This window comes from Oreochromis niloticus, linkage group LG6 (assembly GCF_001858045.2).
Source record: "Oreochromis niloticus isolate F11D_XX linkage group LG6, O_niloticus_UMD_NMBU, whole genome shotgun sequence".
Taxonomy (NCBI): Eukaryota; Metazoa; Chordata; class Actinopteri; order Cichliformes; family Cichlidae; genus Oreochromis; species Oreochromis niloticus.
The window spans coordinates 26,192,806-26,211,735 of NC_031971.2; the positions used below are offsets into that span (position 1 = coordinate 26,192,806).

At 39.0% G+C, this 18,930-nt stretch overlaps 2 protein-coding genes across 3 annotated transcripts in view; both read right to left on the bottom strand.

Annotated features, from left to right (window-relative positions):
- usp43a (ubiquitin specific peptidase 43a) overlaps positions 1-2,372 on the bottom strand; it is a 123,022-nt gene extending 120,650 nt beyond the window's left edge. Inside the window, exon 1 of the mRNA XM_005469983.4 lies at positions 1,248-2,372. Coding sequence (XP_005470040.1) covers positions 1,248-1,862 — 615 coding nt within the window. The 5' untranslated portion in view covers positions 1,863-2,372. The remainder of the gene's footprint in view (positions 1-1,247) is intronic.
- Positions 2,373-5,701: 3,329 nt separating this feature from the next.
- cfap52 (cilia and flagella associated protein 52) lies at positions 5,702-18,502 on the bottom strand. 2 transcript variants are annotated; one of them, XM_003447951.5, is made up of 14 exons: positions 18,286-18,502; positions 17,732-17,931; positions 17,487-17,623; positions 16,492-16,620; positions 16,148-16,247; positions 15,851-15,967; positions 15,486-15,586; positions 15,172-15,342; positions 14,603-14,751; positions 14,254-14,399; positions 12,168-12,319; positions 11,123-11,225; positions 6,404-6,518; positions 5,702-6,157 (listed from the first exon to the last, which is right to left on the bottom strand). In XM_003447951.5, the coding sequence occupies exons 1-14, from the start codon at positions 18,344-18,346 to the stop codon at positions 5,976-5,978; spliced, it is 1,863 nt and encodes a 620-aa protein (XP_003447999.1). In that variant the 5' UTR covers positions 18,347-18,502; the 3' UTR covers positions 5,702-5,975. The 2 variants fall into 2 exon arrangements, with proteins under 2 accessions (XP_003447999.1, XP_005470039.1); XM_005469982.4 differs by lacking the exons at positions 5,702-6,157; positions 6,404-6,518 and adding an exon at positions 6,537-8,087 and having other exon boundaries at positions 18,286-18,501.
- Between the last annotated feature and the right edge of the window lie 428 nt (positions 18,503-18,930).

Genomic DNA, 18,930 nt, shown 5'->3' on the forward strand with positions numbered 1-18,930 from the left:
AGCAGCCCCTGATGAACCATCCTGTGCATTGAACACTTTGTGTTTGTGAGTCAAGACCGCATGTCTTCTCTCACAACTCCGGGAATGCAGACAAACCACCTGAAGTGTAGGAACAGGTAAGCCAAGCAGAGATAACACAGCCTACGTGTAATCAGTAACCACATGGTTACCGAACTACAACTACTTCAACAAACAATACCATAAAGTGTCGAAAGCATGAGGTCTTGAGGCTGTTTTATTATTACTGCCTGGGACAGAAAGGTTTACCACTGACCTCTGACCATATTCAAGCTCACACCTTTAAATTTTCATCCAAATATTTACCCTCCTTTCTTAACTGTGCTCATAAATTAAACTCTTGAATTTTTTTTATGTCTTTAGCTTATATGGATAAATGGACTGGCCTGAAGTCAACATAATTTACAAAGAGTTTATATATAAAATAAAGAAATGACTGTTGTGTAAGTATCTTTATGACTCTGTGTTCCTTATTATAATCAATCCAGACTTTTTTGGCTACTTCTTAAAAATTTTAAGAAGTATTTTTAAACTTTTTGACAAGCGATCGCTTTTTGGGAGGCAACTTGGTATGACACGCAGCTTGTGGCACTAAATGTGAAGAAAGTAAGAGAAGAATGTGAATAAAAAGTTTAGCCTATAAATAATATGATCTCTTTCTTCATGGCCGAGGTGACCTACAAGGGGAGCCTGTGGCACAAACTTCAAGAGAGTGAGTAATCAGGGCCCCTGCTGATCCTCTTCTAGCTTTCGGTGTGTTATATCTCTGTACCTTGTCTCCCTCAGCTGAGTGCAGCACGATCAATCGGCACTGATTTGGCCCAGAAACACCGTCAGTGCAATAGGAGAAAACTATGTGGCTTCTAGTTAAGTGTAGTAATTTGATTTAAAACGCCCTAAGGTCCTGTAATTGTGGTTTCATTGTGCTTGAGTTTGAGCACTTTCGCTGCCAGTGTGCAGTTAATCAAATAGCAGCAACAACACTGGCACAGTTAGCAGCAGACTTTTGGGTTTCGGGGCCACTTGCAATTAGTTTAACCCATCAAGATGAATAACATGCCCACCGGGTGGAAAGTATTTGTTTCTAAATAGAAACGAGTTGACACCGAAATTGGTGGATACCTTTTTGAGAACAACTCTCTTTACAGAAAACAGAAAAATCACGCCAGGTCTCATCAGTGGGGGAAACTTAAGCTTGTTCAGTACAGGTGAATCGCCTCCATCCTTACCTTGAACTCCACAGACAGCTGCGGCGTGTACTCCAGCGTCCAAAGCGCTCGAACCAGCGACGCCAGCTGCTCTGTCACCTCTCCCCTGGCGGTCTGCGACTCCGCTCCTCTCACCTCCCCGTTCACCCTCTGGAGGCAAATATCCGACTTATACTGCTCCAACCCGAGGTATTCGGCGAGCAGGTCCGTGTTGCTGAGGCACTGAACCACGGCGTTCATGAAACAGGTGTTGCCGTGGTTCTTCAGTCCCAGCACTCCCGGGGTCTTGTCGCCGTAGCACCACGACAGCCTGTCTTTCACCGAGCCGTGAATGGACGAAACCGTGGAGCTCTTCTTTACGGTTCCTTCCCTGGAGATCTGCGAACAGTTATCTTTGAAACCACCCGACGCGCTTTGCCCGAAACCGCCGTCGTCGTCTTCTGCGTCCTGCTGTTCCGCGTCGCCAAAGTGCGCTAAAGTGCCCAAAGTTTTAAGGATCCTTCCCATGAAATTCCCAAAAGATCGAAGCGATTTCCGTCTAGTAAACCTCCCAGATTTGTATTTCTTCTCCTTTGCCTTCGTCGTTTTGGGTTTCATGGGTTGTCTTCTTACCTTGCTTTCCTTACGGGTATCCATGGCTCTATCACTTAAACGGACCGAGAGAAAATGAAACAGACTATCAACGCGCACCTGTCTGCCAGGCTGTCTACCCCTCCTCTTCCTCCGTCTCACTTCTCTCCACAAACCTCACTGCCGAGAAGCCAATAAGGCACATTATTGCTGATATTATCCCATCGACATCTCGCTATCGCCGGTGCGCGCGTTTTGTCGGGTGACGATCTATCTCTGCAGGAGCTACAGAGACGAGCGGCTCTCCTTCTTCCACATCGCAGGTTCATTTATACTTCCTCGTCGATGGCTCTCAGCGCTGGATCGTGCGCCTGGCGGTCTTTGACTCTCTCTCTCAACACCCCTGTTCTTCCCTCTTCTCCTGTCTGTGGGGCCTCATTGAATTGCCAAGGATCCTGTTTAACTGCCCGCCTCTCAGGCAAGAATTTAATTAACCTGAATTAGACTGTAGGCTATTATCAACACAAATATGTATGCGGTTAAGTCATTCACAACTAGTGGATGACAGGTCATTCGACTTTGCATATCTACTTTATTTCACTTTGAACAAGGAAGTTGTCGTCTTTAATAGGTGACAGGTACAGCAGTCTGAATCTGCCCCCTGTAGGACCAGTTCTAACATCACCTGCCAAAACATCTGCTGAGGGTGTCAGAGAAAGCAGCACCATCCACAATACCAAACTAAATTATAAACTACTTATAAACTGCTCAGAGAACAACTAAAAAATAAGTTTCCAGTATAATGGTAAATGGACTAGTTCTTATTGAGCATTTTTCCAATCTGCTTGAGCATTCAAAGTGCTTTATACAACATGCCTCATTCACCCATTCATCCAAGCACTTCTCACACACACACATTCAGAAATTGCTATTTCTGCTGAAGAGCCTGTCCACATAGGTAGACCTGGTAAACCTGTGCTATTTGCTTTGACAGACACCTGTTTGTGAAAGCCAATAGCATGTCTAATCAACCAATCATTATACCAACCCAGTGGATTTAGGGATGCAGACATGGTCAAAATGACCAGTCATGGTTCAAAATGAGCATCAGAATGGGAAAGAAGGGTGATTTAAGTGACTTTGAATGTAGCATGGTTATTGTTGCCAGACAGGCTGGTAAAACTATTTCAGGAACTTGCGATCTATTGGGACCTTCCTGCACAGCGATCTCTAGGGTTAGCATAGAATGGTCTCAATAGAATAGAATGGGCTGCAGTAGCAGAAGACCACACCCTGTGCCACTCCTATTAGCTAAGAAACAGGCAGAAAACCAATGCTACAGTTCACACAGGTTCACCAAATTTGGACAATAGAAGGCAGCTGGGTGATATGTCATGTCTATCCCATCCACCCATTTTCTCCTGCTTATCACATGAACCATGTCATAAAAACCAAGTTTACCTGAATCTGGTTTCTTGAACATGACAATGATTTTACCAGGTTTCAATCTAATAGAGCAGCTTTGGGAGTGGAACAGAAGATTCACATCATGGATGTGCAGCTAACAAATCTACAGCAACTGTATGATCCTATCATGTCAATATGAACCAAAATCTCTGAGGAATGTTTCCAACAAAACAACAAATCTCTAGCATGAGTTAAAGCAGTTCTGAAGGCAAAGGGGATCCAAAGGGGGGAATACTACTATTGTATTAGTAGTGGCCAGTGAGTGTATAAGAACCAAGGTTATCAAAGTAGAAGATACTGACATTTACCCTTCATATTGCCATGCATACATGGTCAACATTTTCTTCATCCTGCTAATCAAATACCTAAGACATCGTCACTTGCAGACAGGTGCAGCCTGTCCTATAAAAAGTCTGGCAACTGTCTGCATGCACATTAATGCTGCTGCTCATACATCATGAAAGCTCGACAAAGTTAGTAAAATGTATGTTAAAATTGTTTTTGCCAGAGACATTACATGCAGTTCTGCTTTTCAATAGGAATCCAGCATCTTTTGTGCAATATTCAGATTCTCATCTGAAGCTTAATTTCACAGCTCACCAGTACTAAAGATTGAATTTGGTGGACCAGATGTTCTGATTTATTAAAAGAGATAGTCAGGTCTCCATCCAATATTCTCATAATTTCCCCGATGCTCTTATTTGAGCATTGTTAGAAAAATGAACACATGTTACATGAGCATAACAAATTAACAAATTCCGAGGCAAACCGTGTCTTTCTGTGTCTGTGTGTTATGAAGATGACCCGAGTTTTACAGCAATCCTCTGTTCATTATCATTGTGCTAAACGACAGTGAGAGGAATTATGCCCAAGCTTAATGAGCAGGGGGGTTTTTTCTTTTCTGACTTGTTTTAAATTACCTGCCACAGACCGGTAACCTGTCCTGGTGTACACCACCTCTTGTCTTATGACAGTTGGGATAGGCCCCAGTCCCCCTGAATTGGATAAGAGGTAGAAATTGAACAGATGAATGGATGGTTTATATAACAATTTTTTTGACTTTTTGCAGGAAGTAGTAGTGAATTAGAGGCAGTTGTACATCGCACCACTCTTTTACCATAACCCCTCAGGGAATAAACCTTATTACATTAGGGGACAGCAGTGCCCAAATATCTAGGCCTGCACTTTGTGGCAGTAGCAGATAGATGAATTACATTTTGAGTTAACTGTGTATTTCATAAACTACATAATGTCGCATTGTGTTCCATATTTTGATTTCATGAGTCTGTAGAATCCCATTAACTGCTTTTTTCAGTAAGTATAAAGAAGTGTAACGCAGACAATTTGCAAAAACTATGTTGTTATGCCTTGAAGTAAAATTTTAAATTCATGTACATTGTTGCTCCTGCAAAGCAGTACCATTTAAGGGACTGTGATCTTTTCACTTTTATATACAGAATATATTCAGACTACTTCACTCTTGCATTTTTATTGTAAATGTAATTTTTAAATTAATCTACAAGCAATAAAAAATAGCACCGGAAATTTTGCTATATAAGCAACAATAACTATTTTCACTATGAAAGTACTGTTTTCCCCATTTCATGGCACACCGTTACACTTTCAAGTCAGTCAACTTTTTTCTGGCAAGCTCCATCAGATTGGGTGGTGAACACCTTTGATGTGTCATCTTTACATCTTAGATTTAAACAGTGGTTTAGGGTTTAGCTGCAACTGATCCACTGTAGCATTTCCTTTTCTCTATGCTTCAGTTCACTATGGTGCTGAAAGGTTATCTGTCACCCATTTTCAGGTCAAAGCTGGTTTTCTTTAAGACCTGACCAGTCTCCCTGAGGGACACCCCAGTACCATGATGCTGCCATCCCCATGCTTCACTCTAGTGATGGTAATAACCAGCCGACTGGCTTCTGGATAACACCTCTACCATAAAGACCTATTTAAACGCCTTGAGGCGATTGTTATTGTGATTTGTCGCTATATAAATAAAATTGAATTGAATTGAATTCACCTACAAAAGGTCATCCTTCTGGTAGGTGACAGTCACATTCTTGACCAAGGCTTCTTGTTGAACTTCTTGTTCAATAACTCATTTTGGTAAACTCTACCACTCAGATGTTTTGTGTATTTTACTTTTTGTATTTCACAGACATTGAAGCCACATTTAGAAACTGATTCATCCTCTTGCCCTGTTCGCAATAACATTGTGAACTCTCTATGTTTAACTCTCTATGTCCTGGCGTTTACACCAGGACATGTAGCTTAACAGTGATTAACCACTGATGTGTGGCTATTACATTCTACACATCTCGAGGCTAAAAAAATCAAACAGGATGACTGTCACTGCAAAGGCTCTGAATACTTTTGTAAAAATAAAGATTTTGATTTTTAATAGAATTTCAATGAAGAAAAAAAAGAGAAAGGATTTATTATTGTTTTAATGCACCTTTTTTTAAATTGATGGACAAATCAACAAAACCATGCAAAACAACACTTCATTACTATGCATCAGTGAGCAAAAACATCTTATACAGCAACTGTTGCTTCATGAGGTTACACGTATTTATTTTGGTAAGAATTTAAATCCATATTGCTATAACAATATAATAGTAACATTTTGTACATTTTTAGAAAAATTAAAGAAGAATGTCTGGATGGCTAAAAGTTTGTTTCTTTCCGTGTCCAAAATTCCAGTTAAGAGGAAAGAGGGTGAGGGAACTTCCAGCGAAGAATGGCTCCATCTGCACTTGTACTGACTAAGTTGCGGCTGTTGGAGCAGATTTTCACGCTGGTAATACTGCCACCGTGAGCTACCCCTACGTGGGTTACTGCACCTAACATGTAGTCCCACACCTTCACCAGCTTATCATCTCCACCTGGTATGAAAAGGTGAACAACATAAGAAACCCGAAGCTCTAGGGAGATATCGCTAATTATTGTGCAATACCGTTCTTTATATAAAACACATGAAAACTATATTTGCATAAAATGTTCAATTAGGTTTTGATCTAAACGGGAGCATAATGGGCAATGCAGCAGGGACAAATATAAAATCGCTATCTATATATGAGTAGCAAAGAGAATTCATAGAAGAAGAAGTGCAAATGAGTAATGTGCTATACCTGTCACAAAGTATTTGCCATCCTGTGAGATATGCATGCCATTGATGGCACCAGACTGCGAGGCCTCAAGTTCTCTGAGAGCAGATTTACCCTCAAACACGTCCCAGTAGGCAACCTGAGGGCCAAAATGTACACAATGCACAGAGAGCCTAAGTGGAGATGAAGGTTACACATTTACTGTGGGACAGAATCATATCTAACAAGGAGAAAAAGGAGTCTGACTGATAAAGCATACACAGCCTTTCGATTGATGGGCTTGCTATGCAGACTGCTACTAATGAGATCAAGTGAAAACATCTCTGTGCTTTTGTGCTATTTTTATTCAACATTATATACAGTATACACTTTACCATTTCCTATTTTGGTAGTAGTACGCAATAGGTGACCTCAGACTCTCACCTTCACTGCTTTCTCATTTTAACTCTATATGAAAATGAGCTGGTTTGATTCTATCATATATCTAAATGAGTTCTGAACATCTCTAGGGCTTAACAGCCGTCAGAGTACCAAGTCTCACAAAAGGCGATTGTTAGTTGAAGTTATTTATAGCCCAGGTGGCAGAAGCATCACAAAACCACAGAGCGAGAACAATCCTTTCTTGTTATTTATATGACCGACCTGATTACTTCTCGGGTGGAGTAAATGAAAGCCCAGATGGACTTGATCATTAAAATTAGGCTCAGTCATGAATGAGTTTCTAGTAGAAGATTTAACAGTTCACCCTATGTGATTTTAAAAGTCAAGAAGCTGTTTGGAAAGCAGTAAAGCACTCAAAACACTGATGCTAAACACACTGCATTTCAAAGTCAATAAGGAGTTGAGAGAAGGAGATGGAGTTACCACAATTAGCTATTTGTAAAGGTCATGTTAAACAAGGCTGCTCACACAGAGCCCGATGCTTATGAGAACAGAATTTCATTTTTTGCCCATTATGCCTAATAGGAAGGCAAATAATAAGGGATATGTAATCTTTCACACATTGAATATTGTGCTTACATGGAATGAAAAAGGTAAAAAAAACAACAACAGCAACAAAAAAAACCCAAACTTTTTTCTAGTTTCAGAAATGCAGAGTGACTTTCAAAGAAATAAGTTCCCCTTACAAGCTGAAGTATTGATTCTGTGGGTGCTGTTCAAGTCTACCATACTCCTTTGCTTCAGCATGTCCTGTTCAGATGGAACGTCTTGCTCGCATTTATATTTCCTCAAAATAACACTTCAAAATCTAATTTAGAAAAACACAGACACCACCGCAGGGTGGAAACAATTTAATTTGAAATAGAAACCAAAAATTCCTAATGCAACCAAATCAGAATGTAAGGCTTAAATCTGAACAAACCAATGCTCACTTCTCAGCTAAGGCCTGCAGTAATCGATAACTTATTTAGTGAGATGTCTTTTCAAAAAAATCAGCGCCTTAAAATTTTTTTATCATTACTCTATGATTAATAAGAAGAAGTTAGTGGTGAAATTATATACTTTATTATTCGCATAGCCATGATAAAAGTTACTGTAACAATGTTCCTCTCTCTTCTTCTCTCTCAGATCGTTTTCCATCCCTTCCTCGCTGCCACAGTCACGACCCCTTCCACCTTTCTCATCTCATTTCAGCAGCTTATTAGAGGCTTCCACCTGTGTGAGTTGTCTTGGCCCATCTGCGATCCCTCAGCCTCGGTCTGGGAAACTGGCCCACAGCCATGACATGGGCAACAAGGAAATTAATTACGTGCAGTAAGTGAGAGCAGGTCTGAAAAACATACTCTTAGGACTGCTCCACTTATAAGGACAAATCTCAGGTTATAAGCAGTGTATAGTTGCCTGGGGTACACAGAAGGTTAGAAGCTTTAGCTTATAGAAAATATTCACAGTTACCTAAGGTTATTTTGAGCTAGTAATTAATTACTAGCTATCAAGGCTATGCCTCCCTTTTAGCAGAAATAATGTAGTCCACCAGGTTTCAGCTATAATCCCATATCCTTACCTTGAAAAGACAAAGTAAGCATCATATACTTACTACACCAAAAAACAAACGCATCATTATCATTGCCAGCAACATCCTGATCACAAAGCATCTCATTAATACAACTGCTCCCTGACCCTACACCATCATCTTCCCCCCCCCCTCCTGACCACTCTCTTTCTTTTCACATTTTTTCTCACATGCTGGTTTGCATCCTGTGAATTTACTCAGAGAGTCATGCTGGGAGGTGAAGAAGGCTTGGAGTACAGAGAGGAGAGAGAGGAGAGAGAGAGCATTGCTGTTTGTTGAACCAGACAGAGTGCCTGTGTCCTGGGATGAGCAGATGGTGGATCTGGCTGGCACTTGGGTGGCATAGGCACATCCGCAGGAAGGCACGAACACCACAGCGCTCCCTTCTATCTCTCCTCTTTCTCGCTCTCTTTGAATGCCTCCTTCCCACTTTCTCTCCACTCGCTCAGCACACCCACCGCGCTGTGTTAATCAGCACAACTTGTCCTCACCTCTCAGCATGCGGGGACGGCAGCAATATGGGTCCAGTGTGTAGCCGGGTTCAAGGGGTGTGGATAAATTGCACAATCAAGGAAAAAAAGTGTTTCATTCTGCCACAGTAAAGGTCCAAGCTTATGTAAATAAGAAGTGCTTGGTTAATCAAGATTATAAAAAAAAAAAATAGTGGAGTCAAAGGGTGTGTTTTTGCACCAGTGACTAGCAGCCAGCACAATGGCTTAATTACTGTATACTGAGCTAAGAAACAAATTAGAAGCGTTCAAGCTAATCTGCAGAAATGCACATGTGTATGATTGTGCAAGCTTTCGGTGTGCTACTCTTTGCTGATCTTAGTAAAGCTGCAGATTTTTCTGTCATTCTCATTAAGTGGAGATTTCAATAACCATAACAACATAATGAGGACTCTACACTGTGACTGTTTAGTGCCAGTCTATTTGCATCCTGTTTTTTTAATCATTATAATGATTACTTTTTTCTCCTTTAAGCTAGACAGCTAAGTATTAAGTCTGAGGGAAAATATATGGAGTACATGGACTACAGCAAACAACAAAAAGTACTTTAAGGTAAAAAAAAGTAGTTATTATAGACTCACTATGAATTGCAACAGTTTACAGCTGTGTTATCAACAGATTATGAAGAAACAATGGTGTTACAGTGTGATCTCTGGGCACTGGATATTTGGAATTGGCTCTGAATTATTCAATTAATTTTCAGAAAAGAAGCCAAACTGTAGAGCAATACTGATTTGTACCACTGCATGGTGTAGTGAGTCAGTGCAGCCATAAGTTTGCTCTGAGCCCAGCTGGGGAAGACAAAATGCCAACAGACAGACAATGACTTTTATCATCACCAGCACCAACTGGAACCCACACTCTGAAATGCTAAAACAGGAGCAAACAAGACTAAACTCCAGAGGAGTTTCCAACAGCTCTTGAAGCAAAGAAAATAAATGAATTTAATGAACTGGAACCATCTCTTCTAAACTGTACAGATCAAAGCTGTCAATGCTAACACATCACATGTTCTACCTGTCAAACATCACTCACATTTTCTCCCAGAAAACCTGTCAACACGATCATGCCAAAGCTTGAAACCTGGATCCCCCATAGCTGGATACCAAGACTAAGTGAAGTAAGATCTACTGATTTTGCTAATGTAGCACCATGGACAATACCTACCGTGACTGTTACAGAGACTAACCAGCTGATCTATACCAAGAATGGTGTGCATCATACATACATCAAACATGGAACGCCATAGCCAAGTGGCCGGCATAGTATACAGAACCAGTATGAAACAGTATGTGCTGAGTATAGACCGGAAGTCTCAAGGGCATAATGGGAGACACCCCATACGATGGTTGAGAATGACCGAGCTAAGATCCCATGGGACTTCCAGATATAGTTGGACAAAATGGTGGTGGCTAACCAACCCCACATAGTAGTGGTGGACAAGCAGAGGAAGTCAGTCGTAGTGATAGACGTAGCAATACTGAATGACAGCAACATCAGGAAGAAGGAACACAAGAAACTGGAGAAGTACAAAGGGCTCAGAGAAAAGCTCAAGAAGATGTGGAGGGTGAAGGTAACAGTGGTCCCAGTGGTAATCGGAGCGCTAGATCCCAGGAACAACATCGGAGATCTCTGTCCAGAAGAGTGCAGTCCTAGGAACAGCTAAGAGACTGCGCAGGACCCTCAAGCTCGAGGGGATTTTTTTTAATCAAAGGTTTACTTATTTAAATAAATTATCATTAAAGGACATATACTTGGTATAAACTGAATGTATAACAATGAAGTAAATTTCATTTGATGAGACTTGATGAGACAATTGAACAGATTCCATTAAATGTATTTTTTTTGTATTGTTCTTCTGTACACTGTAAATCCTACATGCAATCAAATTAATTATGGTCAGCATTTTGGGCATAAACATTTTTTTTATCCATCTTTTTGTGTGAAAACAAACTCGTAAACCCCATTTTCTTGGTTCTGACTACAGGGCAGCTACAATAAAACATTTTTTTGTCAGAATTAAGCAACTAAAAAAGTTTTAGCAAAACGATCATTAACAAATTCTGACAATAAATACCTCTGAGGCCACCATAAAAAACTGGCTTAAAGATAAATCAAGTGAAAAATTTGTGTTTAAATTACTGCCTGCTAGAATGCCAATAAAAATACAGAAATGCACTTAGCAACAAGAAAAAAAAGATTCTTAATCCAAAAACACACCTTTCTGTCAGTGCCACTGGTGAGAATCTGAAATTCCTCTGGATGGTAGCACACGGTCCGGAACAGTGTGTTGGCGATCATCATTTGACGAACTACGAATCGCCTTTAAAAGATTATGCAAAAGAGACAAAAGACAAGAAATAACGGGAAGGAAGATGAGTTTGACAGGTGTTGCAAAAGGCTTGGCAAAAAATAACTCATATGAGGTGGAGGTGTCTTCACACCATGACCAGGCTGTTTAGTGTGAACAAACCCTGTTCAAATTTTAAACAAAAAAAAAAAGCATAAATCACAAAACAATCTATATATACAAATGTTCTGAAGTGCACATATTTTCTCTTGTGCATAGAATCAATTGACTCTAGTCAGACAGGGTGTCAGTCTAAATTAATCTAGACTTTCCTACTAATCCATTTAAATAACTTGTTAGTATTCATACTAAAAAGAGAATCCATGATAATTGTGATGAGTACTGCCTAGAAGCCTTTAATCCACAGACTCGTTCATGAAGAGGACAGACAATGAAAAAAATGACCATAGTCAGTTTTCAACAGCTTATTGTACTCCCAGAAGAAGCTCACAGATTAAAGGATTTTAAGCTCGCTTATAAAGAACTGGATTTCTTTTTTATCTCACTGTATGAGCCACAAATCCACTTCACCATTTCTCTCTTATGACAAGTCAGACCTGAAGACGGTGCTCTTCTTTCCTCTCACTTTGTCTCTGGTGGCTATACGTATTATTACCAAATATGTACATTACTTTTCACAGAATAATGTGATTAGCTCATTCAGTAATTTCCCTAACTACTTTATTTTCACTTCACTTGCTCTCAGCATTTTTCTTTGATGAAACTGAGAAATAATTATTACAATTTTGACTTAGTGAAGTGGCTCTGCAGTGATTTTTGGCATTTTGTTGTACTACTAAACACAACATTTCATACATAAATAATATTTCATACACTAATATTACAATGTTAAACACTTTAAAGATGTTACATGGACACAATGTGTGGGTTATGGTTTGCAGATAGGCTACTCACACTATGTCCCAGATGATGCAGGTACCGTCAGAGCTTGCAGAGACACACTCTGTGTCGTCACTCTTGATTTTGAGACAAGTGACAGCAGCTTTGTGCTTTTTCATGGCCTCCAGCAACCGATAGCTATGTGGCTTCAGCTCCCAAACACACACCTATGATAGTTAAACCCAAACTCATTCATTAGGAAAACTATATTTAACTTTATTTATAAACATACAAATATGCTATGCTATGGATACAACAATCAATTTTCATTAAAGACATCTTCAACAGTATGTCTTCTGTTCTTTTGAAATCATGTCAGTTTTCAATGATATTGCATGCTATAGAGATAAACCCCAAATTTAAATGCTGAATGTGTATTTGAAGGGTGCACAGCACAGTCTAGTATGGTGTGTCTGTATAATGAATATAAAGCATGCATAAAATCCTCCAATATTTGCACTAAGCACTGGAATAACTCACAGCTGCTTGTCTTGGAGAAAAATTAGCAATTCTAATTATATGACTAGACATGAGATGCAAACATTCTTCTCTTTAAATCAGTTTTGTCATGTTCAGTAGGCATTCCCAAAACAATAACGAAAAAATGTTTTGGGAAAGTCTGAAAATAGTTATGGCAAGATATGGACTACAACTCAAGCGCAATTATCAAGCAGGATAGCCATTTCATGTCCATTTCATAATTCTTGTTGATGATATCCTGTGAGAAATTGTGCCAAAGTCTCAAGCTGCCCAAGATTTTTTAAAATTTTGCTAGGAAAATGGAAAATCGGTGAAGTGATTTACTGAAACATGCAAACATAAAGGGACAAAACAGAGTTTGTATTATTCTGACAAGCTTGAAAGTCTGTATTTGGGACCTTATTCTTTAATACCGCCTGAACTCTCGTAGGCAAGCTTCCTTGTAATTTCTTCGTAGTCTTCAGGAATAGTTCTCCAGGCTTCTTCACGGACATTCCAAGCTCTTATTTGGATGTCGGCTGCCTTTTGCTCCATTCTCTCCATTCCGTTTATGTTAACTCACATTGTTGTTGGGTTCCTGGCTCTGAGGAAGCCTATCCATGACTGACAATGTTTCACAGTGTGTTTTTCTATCCAGGTAGTATGACTGTAGTATCTTCGGAATCATTGCCATGTTGAAAAATGAAGCTCTTGCTGACACTTTTCAGTCAGTAATGCATGGTCTATCAAAATCTGATCATACTTTTTTGCATTTATAATTCCCTCAATTTTGACACGTACATATTACTGTTGATATTTTTTAGGATTTGAAACCAAAAAAAATAAATCTAATTTTGATTTAAAACTCGATAAGACCAGCATAATTTGGCATACCTCGTTGTTTTTTTTAGCTATTGCCATCCTTGAGAATGGATTCTTGACCGTTACCCTTCCATTGAGACTAGTTCTGATGAGGCTTAGGGGAACAGCAGATGAATCAGCTAAGGGGTCAAATGTAAAATGTATCTCTCGGGTCCTGTGTCAGTTCTTTGCTGGATTTTTCCTATTTCGTAAGGACATGACTACATCTACTATAGATAGTTTTCATGCCTGCCACTTCTGTCTACTTGTTCAGTTTCCTCAAGGATACAATGAACAGATATGCTATGTTTATAGCTAATAGCTTTTTTAGAATCACCTTGTTGGTGCAAAAATCCAGTTTTATGCCTGACAAACTGTTATCTTTGGAATTTGTGTTGATTCAACAAAAGAAAAAGGATCATATTATGTGTTTTTGTGACAGGCTGCTAGTAACAAAGTGCTAAAGGTAGAATATAAAACTGGATTTTTGCTAAGATCTGTGTTATATGTAAACACAACACCGGTTTATTCCATGATTTAAGTGCCTTTTTATGCTTTAATGATTCATGAGACAATGTAAAAACTAAAAACATTCTTCTAAAAGAATGTCTGTAGAAATATTGCTGAACTTTTTTAAAACTTATAAGAACATTTGGCTCCTTAGAAGCATAAAGTCAAGAAATAAGGAGCAACTCAAGACTTTAATATTATAATATATTATAAACAATAATATATATAATACTGAACAAATGATAGGTTCATTGATATTATTTCCACTGACCTGTCCTTCTCCCCCTCCACTGACAATCCTTTTGCAATCCCTCGTGCCAGCAATGGCCGTGGCACCCATTGTGTGTGCATTGTGAATGATGAGCATGAGTTTTCCACTTTCTGGTCCAAACAGACGAATCTTACCATCATTCCATGCTAGAAGACAATGACAGTTTGGGGAGATTAATCTGATTCTGATTCTGTACAAGAAACAGAACTTTTCAGCAAGTGAAAAGAAACTTTACTGTTATATTTCAGATTTCTGCGCTACTGTAATTGAGATGGCTTGTTATCACCTATTCAAAGCATATTTCAAAACAGAAAATTAATTGTGACAGAAATCGCTCTCTAATTCCTACCACTGATGATGCTTTGTCCATTAAACATGAAGTCCACCGAATTGCAGGTCACATTGGGTATAGTGATGCGCAACAGCTCTTTAGGCTTGCCTGTGTACCACACTCTGATATCTTCATCTGAGCAGGTTGCAAATAGTTCAGATGTTCCACTAGTGGAAAAATGTGAAATAGAGAATTATAATTGCGTGGTATGGGTTGTTATGTAAATAATTAATTGAAAGCAATATTTTACTCAGGTCTTAGACACGTACATAAAACCAATAGCATTTCCTCAAAATATGTAGACATGTGGCATGTATATGTCACCCTCTAGTGAGTACAACAGGTAAATAAAGCAATGAATCAGAAACAATTTCAGCACAGTTTAAGCATTGTGGTTTTGCTTTGCTGCATTTGATACATAACATAATATTTATTTTCTTGCATTTCTGGGTACAAGAGAAAATGTGTGTTTCTGAAAGGTACGGTGAAGGAGAAAAAAACTGACTGTTTTCTGATCAGTTCTCTTTATCAGGGCATTTGGGTTTTTACTGCAGAACACTATTTGAATTCTCTTCTCTGACACTTACAACAAGATGGCTACGTCCTTGACAGCATCATTATGGCTGGTGGATATGAGTTCCACTTTGAAATTCTCATAACTGAAGCGGTACATCTGAGCAGCCTCTGTGCCAACAAAAAACTCCTTTCCATCTCCTAATGTAGCAATGGAGGTCACTGCCTTTTCCAGATCGACTTTCCTGATGTGAGGTAAAGGGAAAAAAGTACAAAAATGCAAAAATAAACTAAAGCATTTGAATGCTGAAAATATAGAAAATAAAAAGGTAACAATTTTGCACACCATGGATATATTATAGTGAAATATTTCAGTCATAGAACTCACTTAAGAGTTTTGAAGTTAGTCCCAGAACACAAAGTGACAGTGCCAGATCCACAGCCTACAAGTAGGTCCCCAGACTTCAGTATCTTTATGACATTGACACCCTGCAAAGAAATGGATGAAACTATGATTTTTATTACACTGTTCTAAAACAATTATGCACATTTGAATATACCACTTTTTAAAGTCCTAGATCTTTGACAGCATCTCATAACTTAAGAAATCTTTAACTATGTGACATGAACCATGGCTTTTCCTTCCACAAGGGTTCCTATTAAGCACAGAGCATGAGTAAGGAGTGGCTGAATGACTGAATTCAGAGCACCCAATTAGGAATGCAATGAATGACCTCTACAGTGATGACTTACCATGCTGTATTTTGATTTAGCCGGACCGCAGTCATTCAGGAGCTTTGTCTCCAGGTTAACTTTCATTATGTCTCCACTCATGGTGCCGCAGAAAATGAACTGATCATCCTCTGAAATCTGTACAGCAATATTGCACAACCACATTATTTCACTATATCTGGTGTGCTGTAAGTTTGGAAGATTAAAAAAGTTGAGTTTCACTATTATTATCCTTATGCACCTTCTGCAGCCATACTATTAGTGTTTTATTGATTTGTTTTGCTTTTGCCTACAGATGGTTTGCATATGGCTTCATACCTCTAAGCATTTCACAGTCCTCTTGAGCTTGCCCGTCTGACACTCTGTGGGCCTGATCTTTCTGTTGGGGAGGTCCAGTTCCCAAACTCGCAATGTTCCACTGTCCAAAGAAGACCAGTTATCTTAAATCACTTTTATGCAATAACAAGATTGAAATAGGGAGCGTGAAAACCCACATTGTGAAGCTAGGTATGCAGAAAAATAGCAATTGGCAGATGTCTTGTCATTTTATAAGCAAGGTTAATAAAATCTAATTCACTGATAACCTCACAATTACAAATTAAAAATCTAACGTTCAGCTTGTAAAAAAAAAAAAGAAAAAACAGTAGACACCATTCACTCACCTCCCTGCTGACACAAAGATGTTGTCATTTGTGTTTGAGTATTGCAAAATGAGGGAGTGACCAGCACTCTGCGCTGAAGCTGGGCTCCCACATATAGCTTGCTTAGTCTCAATATTCCACACAACTATACTGTAGACAAACAGAAAAGACCTCATAAAGTCAAGCAAAACATCATTAGTACAGTACATTAGATAGGCCATCTAGAAATGGATGTACCCCTTTTTGTGCAGATAAAGATAATTAAAGTGTATTCCATGTGTATTCATGGACTACGCAGGTCAACACACATTTCAGTAAATGTACTAGTGTAGACAGTTAGCTAATTCTCACCCAAGACACATGAAATTTATTAAACCAGGAACAACAAACCAGTATATATAATAAAACAGACTTCACAAAAACGCAAAGTTTGACCTCATACTGGACTGTCTTTAAATCATGATTCTTAAATCATATTTCATAAAAAACAATATGTGCCACTGTGTCTGCTAAGTCTTAGCGGATCTACAATGTATGAGCTTCAGTCACTGAAAGCTAACTATCCAAATGGAGTCTACTTCACAAGTTCAATACGTCCCCTCTGGCAACAAATGCAGGGTGTTTGTCATTTGTTATTTCCTGCTTTATAAAACACAAATAAGGGGAAGAGCTGAGACATGTGCAATCTTATTACAAGCAGCTTTAAATTTAAAGACTGTCCCAGCTTAGGTTATTCTGGTTTATTAGGAAGTCACAATAGCAAAGGACTTTTGCTTTCCTTTCCAGTACCTTACTAGCCTGGATGTATTCTGACTGTACAACTTCCTGTGTTCTATAAGAGGCTTGTGCCTGGCTTGTCAAACACTAAAACAAATGTGGCATGATCATTGCTCAATGAAATATAGTGTGCTATGTTGGCAATTAGACAATTACTGTGCAAGGCAATGTGTACTTCCATTCTGCAATCTTATTATCTGAACTTGCACCCAGCTGCATCAATCAGCCATAATGTTTACCTGCCATCATCTTGACCCCCAAGGGACACCAGGTACTTGTCATTGGGAGAAAAGGCCAGTGCCTCTACTTTTGCCTTGTGGAGCACCAGCTCTGTATAGATTGTTCGTGTCGCATAGTCCCAGATTATTATTGTAGCCTAGGACAACATATTAAGTAAAATATTGTAATTTATTCATCAAAATCATTTAACCCAATAACTGATGGCAGATTTGCCATACATTCAAAGTATCCTGACTAAGATTACCTTAAAGCCCATAAAGTTGACCTGTCCAGAGGCAATATACAGTCCACTTTTTGACACTGAAATACAGGTTACATTGTTTGTATGGCCATGTAAGAACTCCTGTTTGCCATCTTTAATTCTCTTCAAAACGATTGTGCATCCAAGAGGGTAGATCATGTGTTCGTTGTCTGGGTGGACTCTTAGGCCAGAAGAAACATGTCCTGGTGAAATAAAGCAGAGTACAATTGGGATTACAATAACGGGAATGTGCACTCTATCTTGATGGCTACGCATGTAAGTTCAACATGTAATCTTAACAACAAAGGTACAGTCTAGATCACACAAGGGGACGAGAACTCAGCCCGCTAGACAGCCCTGGAACAAGGAGAACATTAATTTTGGACTTTTAACTGTCATTTCATAAGTTTTACAGCTTTCCTACTGTTAAAGACCTCCCAATGCAATGTTTTTAATATTAAAAAATTCTAACACTGTGTACAGTACTTAGCGTGTTACTCCAGACGTTTCAGCTGTCGTGTCAGAAAGTTAATTTAAGTTTACGGGGGGGAACTTACCGTTAAAGCCAATAACAGCCTCCAGTTCAAGCCGAAGTATACTTTCTGTTTCAAGATCCATTATCAAACTAACTGTATTTTATTGACCCGAAAAAAATTGTAGAGGTATTTCAACCAGTAAATTCAAATTTTGTTTAACTAGCGGTAACTATTTTTCCTCAGGCAGGTCAAGTAGTTCACACCAAACAAACGGTCGCCTAGCAACATCAATGAGGCTCGGACAACTGAATGACGTTTCTCTGCTGCATTCACGGGATATCGGAAATTTCACATTGAAAACAAGCGCACACAAAAACAATTAACCTCCTAGGACCTGGCGTCCACATATGTGGACATCACATTTTGGGACGTCTAGACCAAAATACTTAATTTTTCTCTACAAGGGCCTGATATCCACTTATGACGACATTATACTGCCACTGTTCTATCAAAATGTAAAACGAAGGTCCTCGTATGTGGATCTCATTTTTCTCAAAAACCAAAATTAGTTTAAAAAAATCTGGTAATTCTTTGTTTTTACATTCTTTAGGTCCCAATCAACCCAAATACCAAAGAAAAATTAAATATGCATGCCATGAAAGAGTTTGGGTCTTAGGAGGTTAAATATAATTGGCAAATTACACTGGAAAATCCATGCTACTGCAT

Excerpts from the sequence above, each read along its gene's own strand:
- cfap52 (XM_003447951.5), bottom strand. The coding sequence starts at position 18,346 with ATGGATCTTGAAACAGAAAGTATACTTCGGCTTGAACTGGAGGCTGTT. Across the intron at positions 17,932-18,285 it reads GGCTGTTATTGGCTTTAACG|GACATGTTTCTTCTGGCCTA; the intron begins GTAAGTTCCCCC and ends TTATTTCACCAG. Across the intron at positions 15,343-15,485 it reads ACTAACTTCAAAACTCTTAA|GAAAGTCGATCTGGAAAAGG; the intron begins GTGAGTTCTATG and ends ACCTCACATCAG.